Source organism: Mizuhopecten yessoensis, unplaced genomic scaffold, assembly GCF_002113885.1.
Source record: "Mizuhopecten yessoensis strain PY_sf001 unplaced genomic scaffold, ASM211388v2 scaffold8333, whole genome shotgun sequence".
In the NCBI taxonomy this organism is placed as follows: domain Eukaryota; kingdom Metazoa; phylum Mollusca; class Bivalvia; order Pectinida; family Pectinidae; genus Mizuhopecten; species Mizuhopecten yessoensis.
The window spans coordinates 40,175-60,912 of NW_018407495.1; the positions used below are offsets into that span (position 1 = coordinate 40,175).

The 20,738-nt window shown below is 38.4% G+C and overlaps 1 protein-coding gene across 2 annotated transcripts; it reads left to right on the forward strand.

Annotated features, from left to right (window-relative positions):
• The first annotated feature begins 1,210 nt into the window (after positions 1 to 1,210).
• LOC110455610 lies at positions 1,211 to 18,161 on the forward strand. 2 transcript variants are annotated; one of them, XM_021505813.1, is made up of 8 exons: positions 1,211 to 1,318; positions 7,391 to 7,554; positions 11,029 to 11,153; positions 13,358 to 13,512; positions 14,237 to 14,297; positions 14,847 to 15,006; positions 15,590 to 15,746; positions 17,752 to 18,161. In XM_021505813.1, the coding sequence occupies exons 1-8, from the start codon at positions 1,237 to 1,239 to the stop codon at positions 17,955 to 17,957; spliced, it is 1,110 nt and encodes a 369-aa protein (XP_021361488.1). In that variant the 5' UTR covers positions 1,211 to 1,236; the 3' UTR covers positions 17,958 to 18,161. The 2 variants fall into 2 exon arrangements, with proteins under 2 accessions (XP_021361488.1, XP_021361489.1); XM_021505814.1 differs by lacking the exon at positions 1,211 to 1,318 and adding an exon at positions 1,757 to 1,860.
• The last annotated feature ends 2,577 nt before the right edge of the window (positions 18,162 to 20,738 follow it).

Genomic DNA, 20,738 nt, shown 5'->3' on the forward strand with positions numbered 1-20,738 from the left:
GTTATAGCTAAACAAACCCAATATTGACATATTGAATGTTCCCCGGCTTCAAGGTCATAGGTTATATTAACTGTGAACTTTAACCAAAGTCAAATGTTATTTTATATAAAAAATCCAAAACCTTCAATATTTACGAGTATGTAACCCCTGGTTTTCTTTCCAATTTTAGTTGAAGACATGTTTGCTACATACTCAGATTAGATAGTAAATAGAAGGTCAAATAACAAATTGTACTACTTGTCATAACGTTATAAGACCTGTACCATTCGGACGTGTCAGTACCGATAACTATAACTGCTAAGAGGACATAGATTATTTAGTAGCTGACCAGCATCAGCTTAACTCGTGTGTCTGATGTCATCAATAATTTATATGACAGGAGACTTCGAGATAATAGAGCAGTGGTCAGATTGTTCAGCTCCATCCCAGAGGGTGACGTTGCATCCGTAAGATCAGGTAAGTTGTTAAGACAATGGTATAGGGACGGAAGGAAAATGTTACTACCTAATACGCTGACACCCCTGTAGTAGGAAGTAGATCCTGAGATAGAAGGAGGGTGTGATATTTGGTGTGGAGTTATAGTAGGAAACAGTTACTGAGATAGAAGGAGGGTGTGAGGTTTGGTGTGGAGTTATAGTAGGACATAGTTACTGGGATAGAAGGAGGGTGTGAGGTTTGGTATAGAGTGATAATAGGAAACAGTTACTGAGATAGAAGGAGGGTGTGAGGTTTGGTGTGGAGTTATAGTAGGACATAGTTACTGGGATAGAAGGAGGGTGTGAGGTTTGGTGTGGAATGATAATAGGACATAGTTACTGAGATAGAAGGAGGATGTGAGGTTTTGTGTAGAGTGATAATAGGAAATAGTTACTGAGATAGAAGGAGGGTGTGAGGTCTGGTGTAGAGTGATAATAGGAAATAGTTACTGAGATAGAAGGAGGGTGTGAGGTTTGGAGTGGAGTGATAATAGGAAATAGTTACTGAGATAGAAGGAGGGAGGCTGTGCTATTTTTAGTTCCACAGTTTTTCAGTGCCTCCAGTGACACTCAGCACGCACAAGTTAATATAAGTTCTTGAAGACCAATGAACTGTACCTCCGCCTTATAGTTTTCGAGAAAAGTAGAATATAAGTTCGAATCCTAAACAGAGAGAGATGACATTGTTTTATGTTCACCCTCAGAGACGAGAGCTATCCTTGGCTGATGACCGAATGTTGGACAGCTGACCATATCCACGATGTACGTGATGACTTCACTTGTTTGTGCCGCCATATGCATGTTCCTGACGTATATTAACGCTGCGACATTTGACCCTTCACGTACGTAAACAAACAAGGTCAGAGTGCATGTAGCGTCCAGGTGTGTGATTGTTACGCTTTTAAAAACTGTTTTATTTAAGTATCAAAACAATAAAACTTGAGGGGCATGTTTTACCAAACATTCCTTATATTACAAGACACATATTTCCCTTAACAAAATATGCTTATTTTACAGGAAAAAGTTTTAGTTTTAATTTTATTTAAGGATTAACTTTCTATTAAGTTGAGGTTATCTGGTAATAACTACAATGGAACTCGATTATGATTAATTTACCCGAGTTCCATTGTAGTTTTCACCCGATAACCTAAACTAAATGGAAATTTAATCCTTACGATTATAGTATTTTTCTTTAATATTACATAAAACGCACTCTTTTAAACGGAATATATCCCGCGGGAGGATAACAAGCGTTCCATTTAAGCTCGATGTGTGATACGGTTACGCTTCGCGCCACTCTTCGAAAGCCACTCTGACATGACGACAAAACTAGGACTTATACGAACGAAATCGGCTGCATATCTTCAACATAAACAACACATTGGTTTGTATATTTGCTCTTAAACATGTAATCATAAGCGATAATTCTTACTTCAAAGTTGCTCTATGCGGCTATTTTTAGCACAACTTGCAAAGTGTTGCGTAATCCGATGCACTCGTACAATATTTCACTCGCACTCGTAAACTGTTATCATAAAATCATATCGTTGTCATTACATTATAAGTTTATCTCAACAGTTATCCGTTATCTAATAGCCTTATCGAGTGCAGTTGAAAATATTACGGCAAAACTGCCGTATATCGAACGTTATTGTCAAAATTGAATATTTCTGGGTATTGTTTACACTATGTGATCAAAGTAAACGTTCATCCGCAGTAATCACCGTGCGCTGTCAACAACGTGACGTCATCGGAATGTATGAATTTCAACAATGTATGTGTACATTTCAACAATGTATCTTTTGCATGAAATGTACAAATCTGGTATCCCCGGTAATTCTGTTTTACTTCCAAAAAAAACCCCAATGGAAACCCGGGTTGTTAACTTACACATATATGTACACGATGTTTATATCACTACTCGCACGAGAATGACTGTCGTTATCGAGTGATAATGACAATGACCTCAACAAAGGTTATTGAGTCAATTACACTTGAAACTGCAAATATAAGGAAATATGCTTTAACTTTACATTGATACATTTCCACTTTCCAAATGCGTTGAGCTGTACTTAGCCATAATCGATTGTATTTTGTTTTTGTTTTTGTTTTTTTTGTAATTCTGTATTTTTTCAGGATTGTTGTACAATACTTTCCAATATCAACCTTTAAGATGTACTCTAGTGTGCACGCTCACTTGTTAACATTCTTTCAACCATTCATACTTTGTCCTTATTTACCTAATTGATACTGATAATGTATTCTAATAAACCAACAACACAAACAAAAGGAATAACACCTATAGTATGTAGTAATCCAGCAGAACACGATAGTTTGAAGTGAAAGTTGTAACATTAAAGTTAATGGTATGTACTGTTTCAGCAGAAAGAAAAGAAAGGTATAAAGACACAGGAGGAGACAATGACAAAGTAGGAAGTAATAAAGTGGTGTCTTGGTGACAATGGTTTAGTATAACATGTGACAGACTTATGTGTACACGTATTTCCAGGGGATTACAACAATATACTGTTGTATCGGTTTTTGCTATGGAGAGAGCAATAATCTGTCCCAATATTGTCCAATCATTATTTAAATCATGCTGATAAGTATTGCCTTTACCTGTAGCGATGGATTTTTGAGTATTATATATTTCCTGAATTTAATTGGAATTAAGCTAGAATTGAAAGGTGAGTCTGCAGACATCTAGGCTTTTATATGTATAGTTTTATAAATACTAGGTTATCTACACTGGGGTGTTTTCGTTAAAGAGACCAAAGGTAAAAATATTTTGTTACAAGCAATTAATAACAAATCTAATGGAAATTTGAAATCTGCTAAGACTATTTGTACTTTTTCACATTCCCATAATGAATGGTCTAATGTTTCATTTTCAGTTTTACAATGAAAACTATAAGGATAAATAACAAGACCAATTTTGAATAAATATGAATTAGTGGTTAAAATATAACTTTTAATTTTAAACTGAAGCTATTGCAATTTACTAAAATATACTTAACAAGGTTACATGTTCGCTTTCCAAACACGTTGAGTTGTACAAAGCCAGAATAAATTTTGCTATATGAAATAATAAAATAACCAGTTTAATTATCTAGGTTCAATTAACAAACAAATGTAGTTGACTTCTTCGTTTTCATTTCTCTGATCAAACAGTATTCAGTTGAACATGAACAACCGATAGTACGTCGAGTCGGAGAGGACATTATATTTATAATACGTCGAGTCGGACAGGACATTATATTTAAAGTACGTCGAGTCGGACAGGACATTATATTTATAGTACGTCGAGTCGGACAGGAACATTATATTTATAGTACGTCGAGTCGGAGAGGACATTATATTTATAGTACGTCGAGTCGGACAGGACATTATATTTATAGTACGTCGAGTCGAACAGGACATTATATTTATAGTACGTCGAGTCGAACAGGACATTATATTTATAGTACGTCGAGTCGGACAGGACATTATATTTATAGTACGTCGAGTCGGACAGGACATTATATTTATAGTACGTCGAGTCGGACAGGACATTATATTTATAGTACGTCGAGTCGGACAGGACATTATATTTATAGTACGTCGAGTCGGACAGGACATTATATTTATAGTACGTCGAGTCGGACAGGACATTATATTTATAGTACGTCGAGTCGGACAGGACATTATATTTATAGTACGTCGAGTCGGACAGGACATTATATTTATAGTACGTCGAGTCGGACAGGACATTATATTTATAGTACGTCGAGTCGGACAGGACATTATATTTATAGTACGTCGAGTCGGACAGGACATTATATTTATAGTACGTCGAGTCGGACAGGACATTATATTTATAGTACGTCGAGTCGGACAGGACATTATATTTATAGTACGTCGAGTCGGACAGGACATTATATTTATAGTACGTCGAGTCGGACAGGACATTATATTTATAGTACGTCGAGTCGGACAGGACATTATATTTATAGTACGTCGAGTCGGACAGGACATTATATTTATAGTACGTCGAGTCGGACAGGACATTATATTTATAGTACGTCGAGTCGGACAGGACATTATATTTATAGTACGTCGAGTCGGACAGGACATTATATTTATAGTACGTCGAGTCGGACAGGACATTATATTTATAGTACGTCGAGTCGGACAGGACATTATATTTATAGTACGTCGAGTCGGACAGGACATTATATTTATAGTACGTCGAGTCGGACAGGACATTATATTTATAGTACGTCGAGTCGGACAGGACATTATATTTATAGTACGTCGAGTCGGACAGGACATTATATTTATAGTACGTCGAGTCGGACAGGACATTATATTTATAGTACGTCGAGTCGGACAGGACATTATATTTATAGTACGTCGAGTCGGACAGGACATTATATTTATAGTACGTCGAGTCGGACAGGACATTATATTTATAGTACGTCGAGTCGGACAGGACATTATATTTATAGTACGTCGAGTCGGACAGGACATTATATTTATAGTACGTCGAGTCGGACAGGACATTATATTTATAGTACGTCGAGTCGGACAGGACATTATATTTATAGTACGTCGAGTCGGACAGGACATTATATTTATAGTACGTCGAGTCGGACAGGACATTATATTTATAGTACGTCGAGTCGGACAGGACATTATATTTATAGTACGTCGAGTCGGACAGGACATTATATTTATAGTACGTCGAGTCGGACAGGACATTATATTTATAGTACGTCGAGTCGGACAGGACATTATATTTATAGTACGTCGAGTCGGACAGGACATTATATTTATAGTACGTCGAGTCGGACAGGACATTATATTTATAGTACGTCGAGTCGGACAGGACATTATATTTATAGTACGTCGAGTCGGACAGGACATTATATTTATAGTACGTCGAGTCGGACAGGACATTATATTTATAGTACGTCGAGTCGGACAGGACATTATATTTATAGTACGTCGAGTCGGACAGGACATTATATTTATAGTACGTCGAGTCGGACAGGACATTATATTTATAGTACGTCGAGTCGGACAGGACATTATATTTATAGTACGTCGAGTCGGACAGGACATTATATTTATAGTACGTCGAGTCGGACAGGACATTATATTTATAGTACGTCGAGTCGGACAGGACATTATATTTATAGTACGTCGAGTCGGACAGGACATTATATTTATAGTACGTCGAGTCGGACAGGACATTATATTTATAGTACGTCGAGTCGGACAGGACATTATATTTATAGTACGTCGAGTCGGACAGGACATTATATTTATAGTACGTCGAGTCGGACAGGACATTATATTTATAGTACGTCGAGTCGGACAGGACATTATATTTATAGTACGTCGAGTCGGACAGGACATTATATTTATAGTACGTCGAGTCGGACAGGACATTATATTTATAGTACGTCGAGTCGGACAGGACATTATATTTATAGTACGTCGAGTCGGACAGGACATTATATTTATAGTACGTCGAGTCGGACAGGACATTATATTTATAGTACGTCGAGTCGGACAGGACATTATATTTATAGTACGTCGAGTCGGACAGGACATTATATTTATAGTACGTCGAGTCGGACAGGACATTATATTGATAGTACGTCGAGTCGGACAGGACATTATATTTATAGTACGTCGAGTCGGACAGGAACATGATATGTATAGTACTTCGAGTTGGACAGGAACATAATATGTATAGTACGTCGAGTCGGACAGGACATTATATTTATAGTACGTCGAGTCGGACAGGACATTATATTGGAACATTATATTTATAGTACGTCGAGTCGGACAGGAACATTATATTTATAGTACGTCGAGTCGGACAAGAACATTATATTTATAGTACGTCGAGTCGGACAGAACATTATATTTATAGTACGTCGAGTCGGACAGGACAATATATTTATAGTACGTCGAGTCGGACATGACATTATATTTAAAGTACGTCGTGTCGGATTGGAACATTATAATTATAATATGTCGAGTCGGACAGGACATTATATTTATAGTACGTCGAGTCGGACAGGACAATATATTTATAGTACTTCGAGTCGGACATGACATTATATTTAAAGTACGTCGAGTCGGACAGGAACATCATAATTATAATACGTTGAGTCGGACAGGACATTATATGTTTAGTACTTCGAGTCGGACAGGACATTATATTTATGGTACGTCGATTCGGACAGGACAATATATTTATTTATAGAGCGTTGTCGGACTCGTTAGGGAGTATATACATATTTGATAACGTAACTGATCAGAGTATTATTAGGTCAATGCGTAATAATTCAATAACCACCGTCACTCCGAATCTAGACCATCACACTGTGTGGGTCATCTTGTACTCCTACAGCACGAAATAGCTTACCATGTAACCTAATTATCTTATAGTATTGAGTCACATAGCCTGTATAGATACTGTATGATAATTGATGTAAAATATCATAACATGCTGATCGCGAGGAGGGTCGGTTGTGATCTAAAATATCCAGCAGATATGTGTTACGGTATTCTAGTCATCTCGCATTTCCTGTCTTAGTTAGAAATTCTCAAACGCCTGGTAAAATATCAATATCAACATTTTAACTACCTTCATGTGAGATGTAGTTGTTGATTGCATACGAGACATAAGAGAGTTTCTGGCGCCAATATGTTGTGCTGTCAACTACAATTATTCCTAATTTCAGCAATAACACTGTTACTGTAAACAGTTAAATCATGTAACTACAATACCATGTGTAACTCATTGGACAATACTAATACTAATATTTATTGTTACATCCTTGTTTGTGTCACCAGCTGTACGCGGAGTAATCTCGTCGTCAAGGTAACTGATACTACTATTTAATGTTACATTCTAGTTCGTGTCATCAGCTGTACGCGGAGTAATCTCGTCGTCAAGGTAACTGGAGCAGCAGACGATGGACTCATTTTCATTAAAGGTCAAGGAGAAAACTGTAAACAGACGACATCTAGCGGAGAAGAGTTTTACGAATTCGATTTTGCTTCCTGTAATATCGAATGGGTACGTTAAGTATTAAGAATTGTTTAAGAAATTGAGCGTGGGAATGACGTCATTGCTCGACTAGTATCATTACCGCAAGACACATATAGGGTTCAAAGAATGCATCTAGTGATTTTTAACGTTCACGTGAAATGATAGGTACATCATTTCTTAATACAATAAAGCAAATTTCAGCAAAATATGTTAATACACTATCGAGTTATTTCTAAAAATGTTGAGTACATGGAAATACAATACCTATAAAATTCCATTTCTACTATAAACGGAAGTGACGTAGATGAAGGAACGATTTGCTTTCACTGCCATTATTGCCGTACTCGTATAGTGGTGTCAAATCTGACCAAACACGACAATCCGCAGGCAGGTAAGCAAGGCGTGTCCCTTCACTAATAATAACATGACCTAGAAAAATAGGGTAGGTCGGTTAGGAATTTATTTATGTGTTGGGGAGTTGGGATTTAATCTCCGACTGAAGATTACACCAGTGTACAACAGAGATAACTTCGTGTGTGAGGAAGGAATGATAGGGGTGATGGTGTGACCCGCAGGACAACCGTCTAAAACTGGCAACGATAATTTTACTCAAGAGACGTCGGGTGATGTCAATTTTTAGCATAACAACGATATGACTTGATCATTGAAACCATGACTTAATCTCTAAACCAGTTCCCATGATCAAGCTAAAAGAAGACCATGTTAAAAAAGCATTTGTCTCGCCTTTGGACGAGGTGATTAACGGTGACATGCTAGGAAATCCTAAAAGACTCGGGTCTTACCTGAAGAGCCACAAACAGGACACCACTTAAGTATACTGATGGATTGCTCCACAATGATGCTGCAACCAAAGCTGAGATCCTAATCACACAGTTTCAGTCTGTCTACACTAGGGGCGATCTGTTACACATCCCAAGTCAAGGTGTATCCCCAATATGCCAGGTGTATCCCCATATGCCGGACATTGGGGTTGACAAGAGAGGGGTCCACAAATTGCTGAAGGGACTCAAACCCCGTAAAGCAACATGACCGGATTACTCGTGGGATATGCCATAGATTTTTCCATCATGCTCACCAGACTCTTCCAAGCATCCATTGACTATGGCAATATACCCTCAGATTCGCGGAAGGCGTCCATTGTTCCAATCTTCAAGAAAGGCGACACACACAAGGCTTCTAATTACAGACCAGTTTCACTCACCTCCATGGATCATTATGATAGCCTGGGTTTACTTACCGACAAACAGCACAGGTTCAGCTGCCGAAGATCATGCGAGACTCATAATAACTATCCAGGAACTAGTCAACAGTCTATCAGTAGGAGAGCAAGTCGACGCCATCTAACTTGATTTTTCCAAAGCATTTGACAAAGTGACACACTTTCGTCTACTCAACAAGCTGGAGTAAGAGGTACCAGCAACCAGTGGATCAGGGACTTCCTAACATCCAGAATCCAATAGGTAGTATTCGAGGGAACAACATCAACAATAGCAGATGTACTATCCGGAGTGCCACAGGGGGCAGTACTTGGACCACTGTTATTTCTGTCAATCATAAGCGACATGGCGGAGGTAATATCCGACATTCGCTAATTTGCGGATGTCTCAATTCTATATAGACGCATAACATCAAGTCACGACACAGCTATACTGCAACAAGCAGCACTGGAGAAATGGGAATCTGATTGGCAGATGGCCTTTAACCCTGAGAAGTGTACAGTTATACATTTCACAAACAAGAGGAAATCGTTGATTACCAACTACCGGCTCCAAAGGCATACACTGGAGAGGGAGCAGACCAGCAAGAACTTTGGAATTATCATCAGCCAGGACTAAAAATGGAACACACACGTAAACAACATTGCCACCCAGGCGAAAAGATCGTTGGGCTTTATACGCTGTAGCATACAACACCATCGTACGACCAACACTAGAGTACGCAGCAACCGTCTGGGACCAATACACCAACCAACAAATAACACCAGCTGAGAAGGTCCAGCCATTCGTAAGGAAGATTCGTAAAAAATAAACTACAGTGATTACACTCCTGGAGCGGTTACCAGCAATACACAACAACTTGGCTGAGAGAGCTTGGCAACCATACGAGGGAAGAGTCGAATGTCCATGATGTTTAAGACCACCCATGGACTGGTTGACGTTCCACATAAACAACTAGTGGCAGGAGACAGTCGCAACCGAGGTTCAAACACATTTTTGGGAACTTGCAGCATCCAAAGACGCATACAGACACTCTTTTACCCACGAACCATCAGGCAGTTGAACAAGCTCCCTTCAGATATAACATCAGTGTCATCATTAGAGGGCTTCAGGCCATGTTGTACAGGCTACCAGCTGGTCACGGGGCATTCACCATCTAAGCCATCTATTCAATTCTAAATGTAAATATGCCGAGAGGTTGTTAGCTGTGTGCCGACATGCGCCTGAGTTTATAACTGTATGGAAAAGAAGAAGAAGAAGAAGAAGAAGAAGAAGAGGAAGAACACCGTACAACGCATACCCAGGAAGTTATTGGGAGGAACTTATATCACAACATGTTAATCGTACAGAGAAAATCCACAAATTAGACTTAATTCCATAGAAGCTAATATATAGACTAATTATTATGACAAATAAATATGAACATAAAAAAATACAATGTTTGCTAGTTTAAACACGATACACACAAGAAAACTGTAGGATATGAACTTCGACAAGGAATTACAAAGTCGGTGTTTTATCTAAATATAGTTAACCTGAACACGTAAATGACACTGTTACAGTGACTTGATACTGACTCTACTTCACTCGCATGTTGAAAATCACTAGACGCATCCTTAAAATGTTATACATATTTGATATGTGTATTGTAATTGCCCGGCACTCTGGGAAGTATGATAGCTATCAGGGTTAATGTAAATTAATTAACTATTCGCTTATGGCTTTATGGTAATAATTTCGTGTTTAAGTTTATACCTGAATTTAAAGTATGTTACCATATTTTAACTCTATCTATAACCTTAGCCTGCTATATCATTTTATTGAGAAATTTATATTTCAGCTTAAATCGAAACGATTATAACACGTACCAGACACAGCTGCATTCACTAAAAACTCCAAAATCAAAATGTTCTACCCCTATTGAGGAACACTGTATCTTGAAGTCTACCCTGATTCTTGAGTTTTACAATTTTTTCAAATATTCTGTAATTTGAATGGTAATTTCAAATATACTTGTAAGAAGTTGAATATCTGCAATGCATCTTTTTATACGAGACTTCCGGATGTTTTCGCATTTCGTAATATTGATCAGTTAATCTAAGCGAATCACGCTTTGTGTGCACGATATTCGTGGTATGATGTGTGGCATCACAACTCTATCTGATAAAGAATAGGCGATAAATTCCATAACTTTAGCTAGACTATGGTTATATTTCTAGTAATCAGATCTTAGTCCTATATATATCTGGTTGATGTTGGACAGGAAATGACGTTCCGGATAATAGTCCAGAAGCTTCGATCATTCCAGACCGGCTCAGACAAACAGATTCCAGTCATGTGTATAGCAGACACGAATGAAGTGGTTGTCAGTAGCTTCCTTGGCGCTGCGTGAGTATTACCAGTCGGATTCTCATATACACAAATACTCCAAAAGCATGAGAAAGCGTAATCTGAATGAAAATGAATTGTTGCAACGTTGTTTTATTTGTTAAAGTGATAAAATTAAATTGGGACCTTGACTTTATTTATTTTAGCTTTTGAACATCGGTCACAAATATGTCCCCTTTAAACCATCGGATTTGAACTGAGCCAAAACTTGGTCCTTCTGATACAGGATGCAATGAAGTTTAACGAGCTAACTCGTCCATTATCTCAGACTCTTGTTTCCAAGGCGACCAGTGAATGTCTTTACCTCCTTTTATCTCAGTAACTCGTCCATTATCTCAGACTCTTGTGATAATGGACGAGTTACATCCCCCGTGTACTGCGTGTCCTGGCGAATAGGACTTGAGTAAAATTCGTTCCCATTAGTATATGTACGTTGTACATCGTTGGTGTGTTCGTATGGATGCGTTTGTGAGCTTTTGTGTCCGTTGCGATTAGTCCTTAAAAGTTTCGTCTATCATTCGTTAAAATTCGTTTCAATACGTTTACCAATCGGAAAGTCTTCGCAAAGCGTTCGTCATCTGGCGTTAGAGGTCGCAAGTTATCACGTCGTGATCAGTTAATTTGCATATCAAGCAATCGAGGACGACGCGAATAATAACGCATCTACATTTCTTGAGTATCTCAACAGTTTTGTGTAGTTCTTGAATTTCATATATAAAAGTAGGAGGCTAAATATCAAGGTTATTAGTTATTCCTTCGTCAAAATGGAAGATATACAACGCCTGAGGCTGCAGTATGTGGCTGCTATGGCCCATTAAGAAGACTCCCAGCAACACTTTAACATCCACCAGTTCATCAGAGGCCGATTTAGGTGGAGAAGAGGAGCCAGAGCACGTCTGGAGAAGACCATGGCCGCATCCCGAGAGACGGCGCCAATGTGGCATCTATGATCAGCTCATGGTTGAGCTCAGAAGAAAAGATCCTTGAACTTTCAAGAAATTCTTCTGCATGCCAACTGAAATGTATGATGAAATATTCGAGAGGGTCCGTCATCGCCTCTGGAAACAACACACCTGGTACAGGGAGTTCTTGGATCCAGGCTTCAAGTTAGCTGCCACTCTACGCCACCTGGTTTCCGGTGCCATGTACTCAGACATGCAGTACTCCTGGCGGGTCGCTGAAAATACCCTCTCTGTAGTGGTCAGAGAAATGTGTCATGATATGTGTGAGGAATATGTTGATGAGGTTATGACAGCCCCCTCCTCACCTGAAGAATGAAAACAACTGGCTGATAGTTTCTTCAAGAAGTGGAACTTTCCTAATTGTGTTGCTGCCATTGATGGCAAACACATAGCCATCAGAAAGCCTGCCAGCTCTGGTTCCTTATATTATTATTATTAGGGTTTCTTCAGCATCATCTTACAAAACTTAAAAAAAGTTAAAAACCAAACAGCAATACGACGTGGAATCGAGTCGGAGAAAGTTAGAAGGCAAATGACCCCACCTGGTTTTCGCCAGTCTTGTATAGCGTCCGGTAACGACCGGATGCGGAAAAACCCTTTCGGAAAGCTTCGGACGGCTTCGGAAGCATGCGCAAAGTTGCGCTTCGGTTCGCATGTTTGCGTTCCTGATCGCTAACGGAAAGAACAAAGATTGTTTGCGCGACCCAACGCATTCTAGCGAATAACAGTAACCGTTCGTCACACTTCGTAAATCATTCACAACAAATAGTTCCCCTACGTTTACCTTTCGTTATATTTCAAATTATGTAACACATATTCAAACAGTTTCGGTCAAAATTCGGTAGATTTGACAAATTTACCCAATTCGCCAGGTTGCGTTTAATGGATTCGCCTATGTGTGAGGAGGCTTCTACCAGCGAGTTTTTTTTTCTGGCGATGCGGTATTACCCTGTGACATACTCAGCTGTTCAGCACCGCCGAGCTAGGTCAGTGACAGTGCCCGCGCACGTTACACTCATAGTTTACACAAACAGCTTCGGGGAACTTACCAGGTATATCCCTGTGCATTATCTTGGATTTGATCGATAGAGTTTTCTTCTGTCGACTGTGATCTTTTTGCATCCTAACAGTTTTTAACAATAATTCATGTTTCTGTTTCTCCCACATCGTAAAGTGTACCAATGTGACCTTGTGACCTCGTTGTTTTTATGATTTTAAAACTGATCACTTGTCGCTACACAGAGACAAAGACGATGACGCTGGCCTCAACAGGACCACCAAACCGATAGCCTCCTTATCCTTCTTCAAAGTGATCACGGGGGAGGAAGTCATAGGGTCAGAGGTCAAACTGACTGATCGCCTGATCATGTCGCTACAGATGGAGCAGGAATTTATCAGTAAATCTTTCATTATTTTGAATTTTGGTTAATGTATCGATACAAAGCTTGAAACCGTTTAACCTTTTTCAAGTTTAAACATATTTTATTGCCAAAATAGTGACAACAGGATTGGGCACAAGTTATTACAACATTATTTACGCCCTTTCCTCAAATATATACATCAGATTTACAAACATGGCACAACTGGGTATCAAATAATATGTATAATAGTAGCATTACAACAACAGAAACAAAAAGAGAAAGAAAAAGAAAAAGGAAAAGAACAACATTGAACAGTCTCACAAATTGAGTATAGAAATATAAAACGCCTTACGAATTAAAACCTACCGCTGGTCTTTATGAATTTTTGCACGTTACGAAAAATATCATTATTTTGTTGAGAAGACAGATCCTTAATACCAGATAACAATATATCCAAAGAGATTTCATTAACAAAATTTAGATTTTGAAACAATTCAAACCTCTGGTGTGTATCAACTGGACATTCAAAAAAGAAATGATAGGCGTTTTCACATGGAGATCCGCAGACACAGGCGGGACTATCTACGATGTTGACTCTAAATAAATCATAATTTAGGGAACTGCAGTTGTACCTTAATTTAGTGTACATTTAGTTTTAACCTTTGTGTAAACCTTGACCTCATTGGTATGTTATTTGAACTTTGAACTTACAATTAAATTTTGACCTTAACATACATTTGACCTTTAAATGTATCTGCAGATGACTTTGACATGAAGGCCAGGTATTGCCAGACGTCCGACATTGTCATCATCGAGGACTTGTAAGTCTTTGTTACGATGTTTTTTCGCGAGTGATAATGTATTTGGCGGTGACGTACGGAGTATTATGTTCATCACTGATTATCTATATAACACAGATCCGTGGTTGTTAATAACATAAGATATGTAGGCTTTCATTAATCAACACTTATATTTGTTTTCAACAATAACCATGTATAGCTGATGTCTATCTGAGTAAACCTTCCGATATAATTATCAGAATGGTTCTATTGTTGATGCACTCAGAGATGTTTTCTGTCGACAGTTTGATCCTTTGGTTGTTATCGGGAAGTTTCAGAAGAGCCATGGTTGTGTCGTGAATAAATTGCTGATTACAGTGCAATAAATTACTTCTATGAATAGATATTCAAAAACAGATGTTGCAGTGTTACATTTTTAACGCTCTTTTAAGTTCCGAATAAAGGTTTTGTTGACGAGGAACTGAATTTTTGACAGTTTAAGATTTAATTCTGAATACATCTGATGAACTGTTGACTAAAACATCACCCTTGTAAGATGACTTAAGCCTTCATCCTGGTAAACTATTCCAGCTGCTCTGTAGAACCAGAACTATTCGGAAACTTCTGGAAGGTAAAACAGGGGAACCTAATGAATGAGTTCAGTGCCTTCCGAACGACTGCCCTTGACGGTGGGTCCGTCATGATGAACTTTACCTGTATTCTCCAACTCTGTCAGGGGCCGTGCGTTCCGGTGAGTGGATGTTGTATGGAAATTTATTGTATTATTTTGTGTAACTTGTAAATTCAAAACTCTAATGTTCTGAAAAGTTCTGAAAATTGAAATCAATATATCAATTCTATGAACTGCGCTCGCAAAGCTTCTAATGGAATGTTTGCTCGAAAGACATTCGATCTACGTTCAATATGTCGGTTAATCAAACCATCGTGTCGGCATAATGTTTGAGCGTTTTCAATGGTTTATACAAGTGTGTGCCAAAACACCGCTTGACCGAAATGATGTCTGGTAAAATGTGTTTGGTCAAGAAAGAAAACATGAAAACTGTTATGAATGTCAGACAAAGTAGGAAAACACATATACATAAATGACTTCGGTCTAGCAATCCTTAAATTAGTATCATACACTTTGTAATATGCAGGTTATGACCGCATAAAAATGCAACGTCAGAACGCTTTGCGACGTCATACTAAACACAGATATATTAGGTTAAAGTTATAAATATAATATACATGTACATAATAATATATGTGTTGTATTAGTGTACCGGATATCTTCCCTAAATAATAAATTTTGGTTTTCAAATTTTCGAAATCAGGAAAAGTGTGACGACAGTTACACAGGTTGGGGCCGGAAGCGTCGTGATGCGAATCGGGAAATAACTGGAGATGAACGATTTCGACGACAGACAGGAAATGACGACACAATTGACGTTGGCGGATCTATCAATGTAGTGGAAAATTACTCTACTATCAGTAAGTAGATATCGCGGCTTGTATTGGAGTAGTAGCGCCAGGTGGTGGAAACTCATTTGTTTTCGATTGTTATTGATAACTAGATATATATATTAAAAAGCGTTGGCCTAAAATATAGCTGTCATGTTGCGTACACACTATAGAGTAGTTTACCATCATCAATATATGGTTACATACAGTTGTATATCTGTACCTAAACCAATCAGTGGACGAGATACAGCCATTAAACCGGTATTTCTGTACTTGAGGTAAATAGGTAAAATGTGACTGTTTGGGCCTCATTGTGGTACGTGAAACACCACAGAACCATGAAATGTGTACAAACCGTGCGTGATCTCCCTATCTGAATCAATGTCGACATACGAATTGGAAACCTGTATTTCAGTACTAATTCAAGGGCAAAGTCAAACAGAGGTTCTATCTGTTGCATTTTGGTACGCGACAACACTGCTTGACCATAATGTACATACACAACAAGTTTGCTGTCAATACCCAAATCAACTAGCGGGATGTGTCCCGGAACCCGTACAGGGCTCACATACCCGAATCAACTAGCGTGATGTGTCCCGGAACCCATACAGGGCTCACATACCCAAATCAACTAGCGTGATGTGTCCCGGAACCCGGACAGGTCTCACATACCCAAATCAACTAGCGTGATGTGTCCCGGAACCCGTACAGGTCTCACATACCCAAATCAACGAGCGTGATGTGTCCCGGAACCCGTTACGGGGCTCACATACCCAAATCAACTAGCGTGATGTGTCCCGGAACCCGTTACGGGGCTCACATACCCAAATCAACTAGCGTGATGTATCCCGGAACCCGTACAGGTCTCACATACCCAAATCAACTAGCGTGATGTGTCCCGGAACCCGTACAGGTCTCACATACCCAAATCAACTAGCGTTATGTGTCCCGGAACCCGTACAGGGCTCACATACACAAATCAACTAGCGTGATGTGTCCCGGTACCCGTACAGGGCCCACATACCCAAATCAACTAGCGTGATGTGTCCCTGAACCCGTACAGGGCTCACATACCCAAATCAATTAGCGTGATGTATCCCTGAACCCGTACAGGTCTCACATACCCAAATCAACTAGCGTGATGTGTCCCGGAACCCGTAACGGGGCTCCCATACCCAAATCAACTAGCGAGATGTATCCCGGAACCCGTACAGGGCTCACATACCCAAATCAACTAGCGTGCCCGTACAGGTCTCACATACCTGTATTGTGGATTGTTTTGTATTTGAAGTCTCCACTTCCAGGTAAATCTAGTTGGTCTTCAAATTGGGTCGGATCTTCATTAAATAAATCAGGCCAATTTTAATGATGTAGGATGCAGAAAAAAATCGACAGTCTTCTTGTGCATTGTAACATAATGATGATACACATAAGTTAAAATAGGAAAGTGTTTACGTGTCTTTTTCAACCAGTGCCTAAAGATCCGGTCCCGGACAAAACCCCGAAGTTTTCTCAATTACTCGTGACCTTACCTGGAAAACGAATGGTCTACTGTATTTTAAGAGAGGCTCGAAAGTGCGGGGACATTTTAACAAACTGTATTTCATTTCTTTTTGCATTTATTGAGGGAACCTCTTTGCAATAATCAGCATCCTATTACAAATATTCTATGTTACATGTATATGAATGAATCGCAGCACTTGCAAAAAGGTAAAGTAAATAAAAAGTAAAACATTTTGATTTTTTTAAATACATTTTCTACTATCCTTCCTGAATGTCGAACTCGTACACAGAACTCGCATCTAAACCTCACGCCGACGCCGGGGTGACTACATTAGCCCCCGCCCCACAGTCTCTGAATAAGCAAGCTAACTATGCCGCTGTTAGGTGGGGTTTGATAGCAATAAGAACAACATTAATTGTGTATTCCGTCAATTTAGTTATTTACTATTATTCTGTTTTTTAGTTAAATGCAATGAAAAAAATATAAGAAACGTTGAAATGATTTGTCGTTGTCATTGTTTCTATTTGACAGAAATTCTGACGAATGAAGAGTTTTGCTGTGACAAGTTGGCACTGTGTTTACTGATCATATGTTTATGTTCCGGTATCGTAGCGCCATCTATTGGATGTTTCACACTGTATCGGAAGTTGGTGCGTTGTCAAGACATGCTCCAGGAAGCCACCTACTTCAGCAAGCCGACGTCACAGAAGTTGTCGGCCGCCGCTATTCTCCATTAAACGTGGTGTCTACTGCTTATATCATGTATACACCGATAACTGCTATGTTCACACGCACGCGCACACAGAGTGTGAATGCAAAAATTAATCAAGCACGATGATACGTGCAAAATCTAACTCGAAAATATATAGTGTCAAGGATAAATGTTCAACAGTGTAGATTCCTTGCAAGTATTGTAAGATGTACTGAAATAAACAATATTCCATGGAAATGACTTGAGAGTTCAGTTTTATAGTGAATCGGACAAAAACGCAAGGAGATATGACTTCATTACATAAGGACAGAGACACAAGGAGATATGATGTCATTTAACTCTGACAAAAACACAAGAAGATATGACGTCATTACATAAGGACAGAGACACAAGGAGAAATAATGTCATTTTACTCTGACAAAAACATAAGGAGATATGACGTCATAACATAAGGACAGAGACACAAGGAGATATGACATAATTACATTCGGACAAAGACACAAGGAGATATGACGTCATTACATTCGGACAGAGACACAAGGAGAAATGATGTCATTTCACTCTGACAAAAACACAAGAAGATATGACGTCATTACATTCGGACAGAGACACAATGAGAAATGGTGTCATTTTACTCTGACAAAGACATAAGGAGATATGACGTCATTACATTCGGACAGAGACACAAGGAGATATGACGTCATTACATTCGGACAAAGACACAAGGAGATATGACGTCATTATATTCGGACAGAGACCCAAGGATAAATGATGTCATTTCAATCTGACAAAAACACAAGAAGATATGACGTCATTACATTCGGACAGAGACACAATGAGAAATTATGTCATTTTACTCTGACAAAGACATAAGGAGATATGACGTCATTACATTCGGACAGAGACACAAGGAGATATGACATCGTTACATTCCGACAAAGACACAAGGAGATATGACGTCATTACATTCGGACAGAGACACAAGGAGAAATGATGTCATTTCACTCTGACAAAAACACAAGAAGATATGACGTCATTACATTCGGACAAAGACACTATTAGTTATATAGTCAGTTACTGACCCTTCCGCCTGAGCCTCCTATACATCTTACTGACCCTATTTGGTTCTGTAGAGGGTCAGTTACTGACTATATTACAAATGTATCGCATCGAGGACCCTTTTTGCGTGGTCGTCTGCCAAAATCTCTCCATTGTTGTTGTCTGTCAATGTCGCCGAAACGCTTAGATAAGGGGACAGCACCCACGCTACAACAAAAGACGGTCGCTGGCGACAACGTCTTACTATTTTTGCCTGGCGTAGGGGAGGCAACTCCTATCATCTTACGATACAATGTAGCGAATAGGAATTACGGTGAGCATTGTATCATTTTTAGAATAAGTTTTGAAGCGGTGAGCAATGGGCGGCCATATTGCCCTATAATGGCATCCTAATGACCCTCTATAGAAAATTAGAGGGTCACCACGTGACAGTTCTAAACCAATAGTTTTTGGACATTTTTGTCCGAGGTGCGATAAAAGGAGATATGACGTCATTACGTTAGGACAGAGACACAAGGAGAAATGATGTCATTTCACTCTGACAAAAACGAATGAGCAGTTAATCGGTAGCCGCAGAGTCGCGAATTTTTTAACCGGAAATGGAGTATGTGAAAGTGAAAGTAGAAGATGAGTGTCAACAAATATACGACTAGTTGTAGCGGGATTTACATTAAGCAATAGGAGGTATATAGGGGTAATTGGTGGAGAAAGGGTTATTAATATGTATTCCACAACGGAAGGAAAATAATTCCTGCATGTATAGCTTACTGTTTAGTCATTAAAATGTTTAGATCTGTATTGTTTTCCCTGATTTTCTTTTATTATTTTCAGTAATTTATTAAATTGAATTACTACACCTACAAAAACGATCAGAAGCCTTTGATAGCGGGCTCCTGAATTCAAACACTTAAAACAATGCTTGTTAAATTACTTATAACTCTTTTTAACAATAAATTTATGCGGATTAATTGTTTATATTATCGCAGGCATATTACATCAATTTTCACAATTATTACACATGCAATTCACAAGAATTTAAAATAACAAATTTGTTTAAGGTTATGGACATTTATTTGTTGTTTCAGATTGGTAATACACAAGTACTAAATTTCACGGATCATGAACATTGCATGTACATATGAACCAACGTTGTTTCAGACCCATCTTCAGTGTCAATAATTACACCTGTATTTACTATTACAGACAGGCTATGCAATTTTAATCATTGCTTCAGACTGGTTATAAATTTGTGTTAACTTTAACAGACATGTAACAGAAAAATAACATTGTTTAAAACTGCATGATTATACATGTGGAATTAATTATATTTATTATCATTGACATGTTAGGAAAACTTATCACTTGTTTCAGACTAGCTATAAAACTTGTATTACTATCACAAGTGGGTTATCAATTTTTAATTATTGTTTCAGGCTAGTCATAAACTTGTGTTAACTATCACAGACATGTAAGAACAAATTATTGATTGCTTCAGACTGGTTATAAATTTACAATTAATTATCTTAACTTTCACGTATATTCAGAGGAACTTTTATTCATTGTTTCAGACTGTGTACATACATATATATTTACTATCACAGTAAAAAGGTATATCACATGTATTATAGACAATTGATACACATTATCTTCAGATTGTTTCTAGCTGTGTGGATTCATCTTTATGTGTGACCAAAAATTGCTGAAACTTGTTGATAATATTTTGCATATAAACTTACACTATTTGATT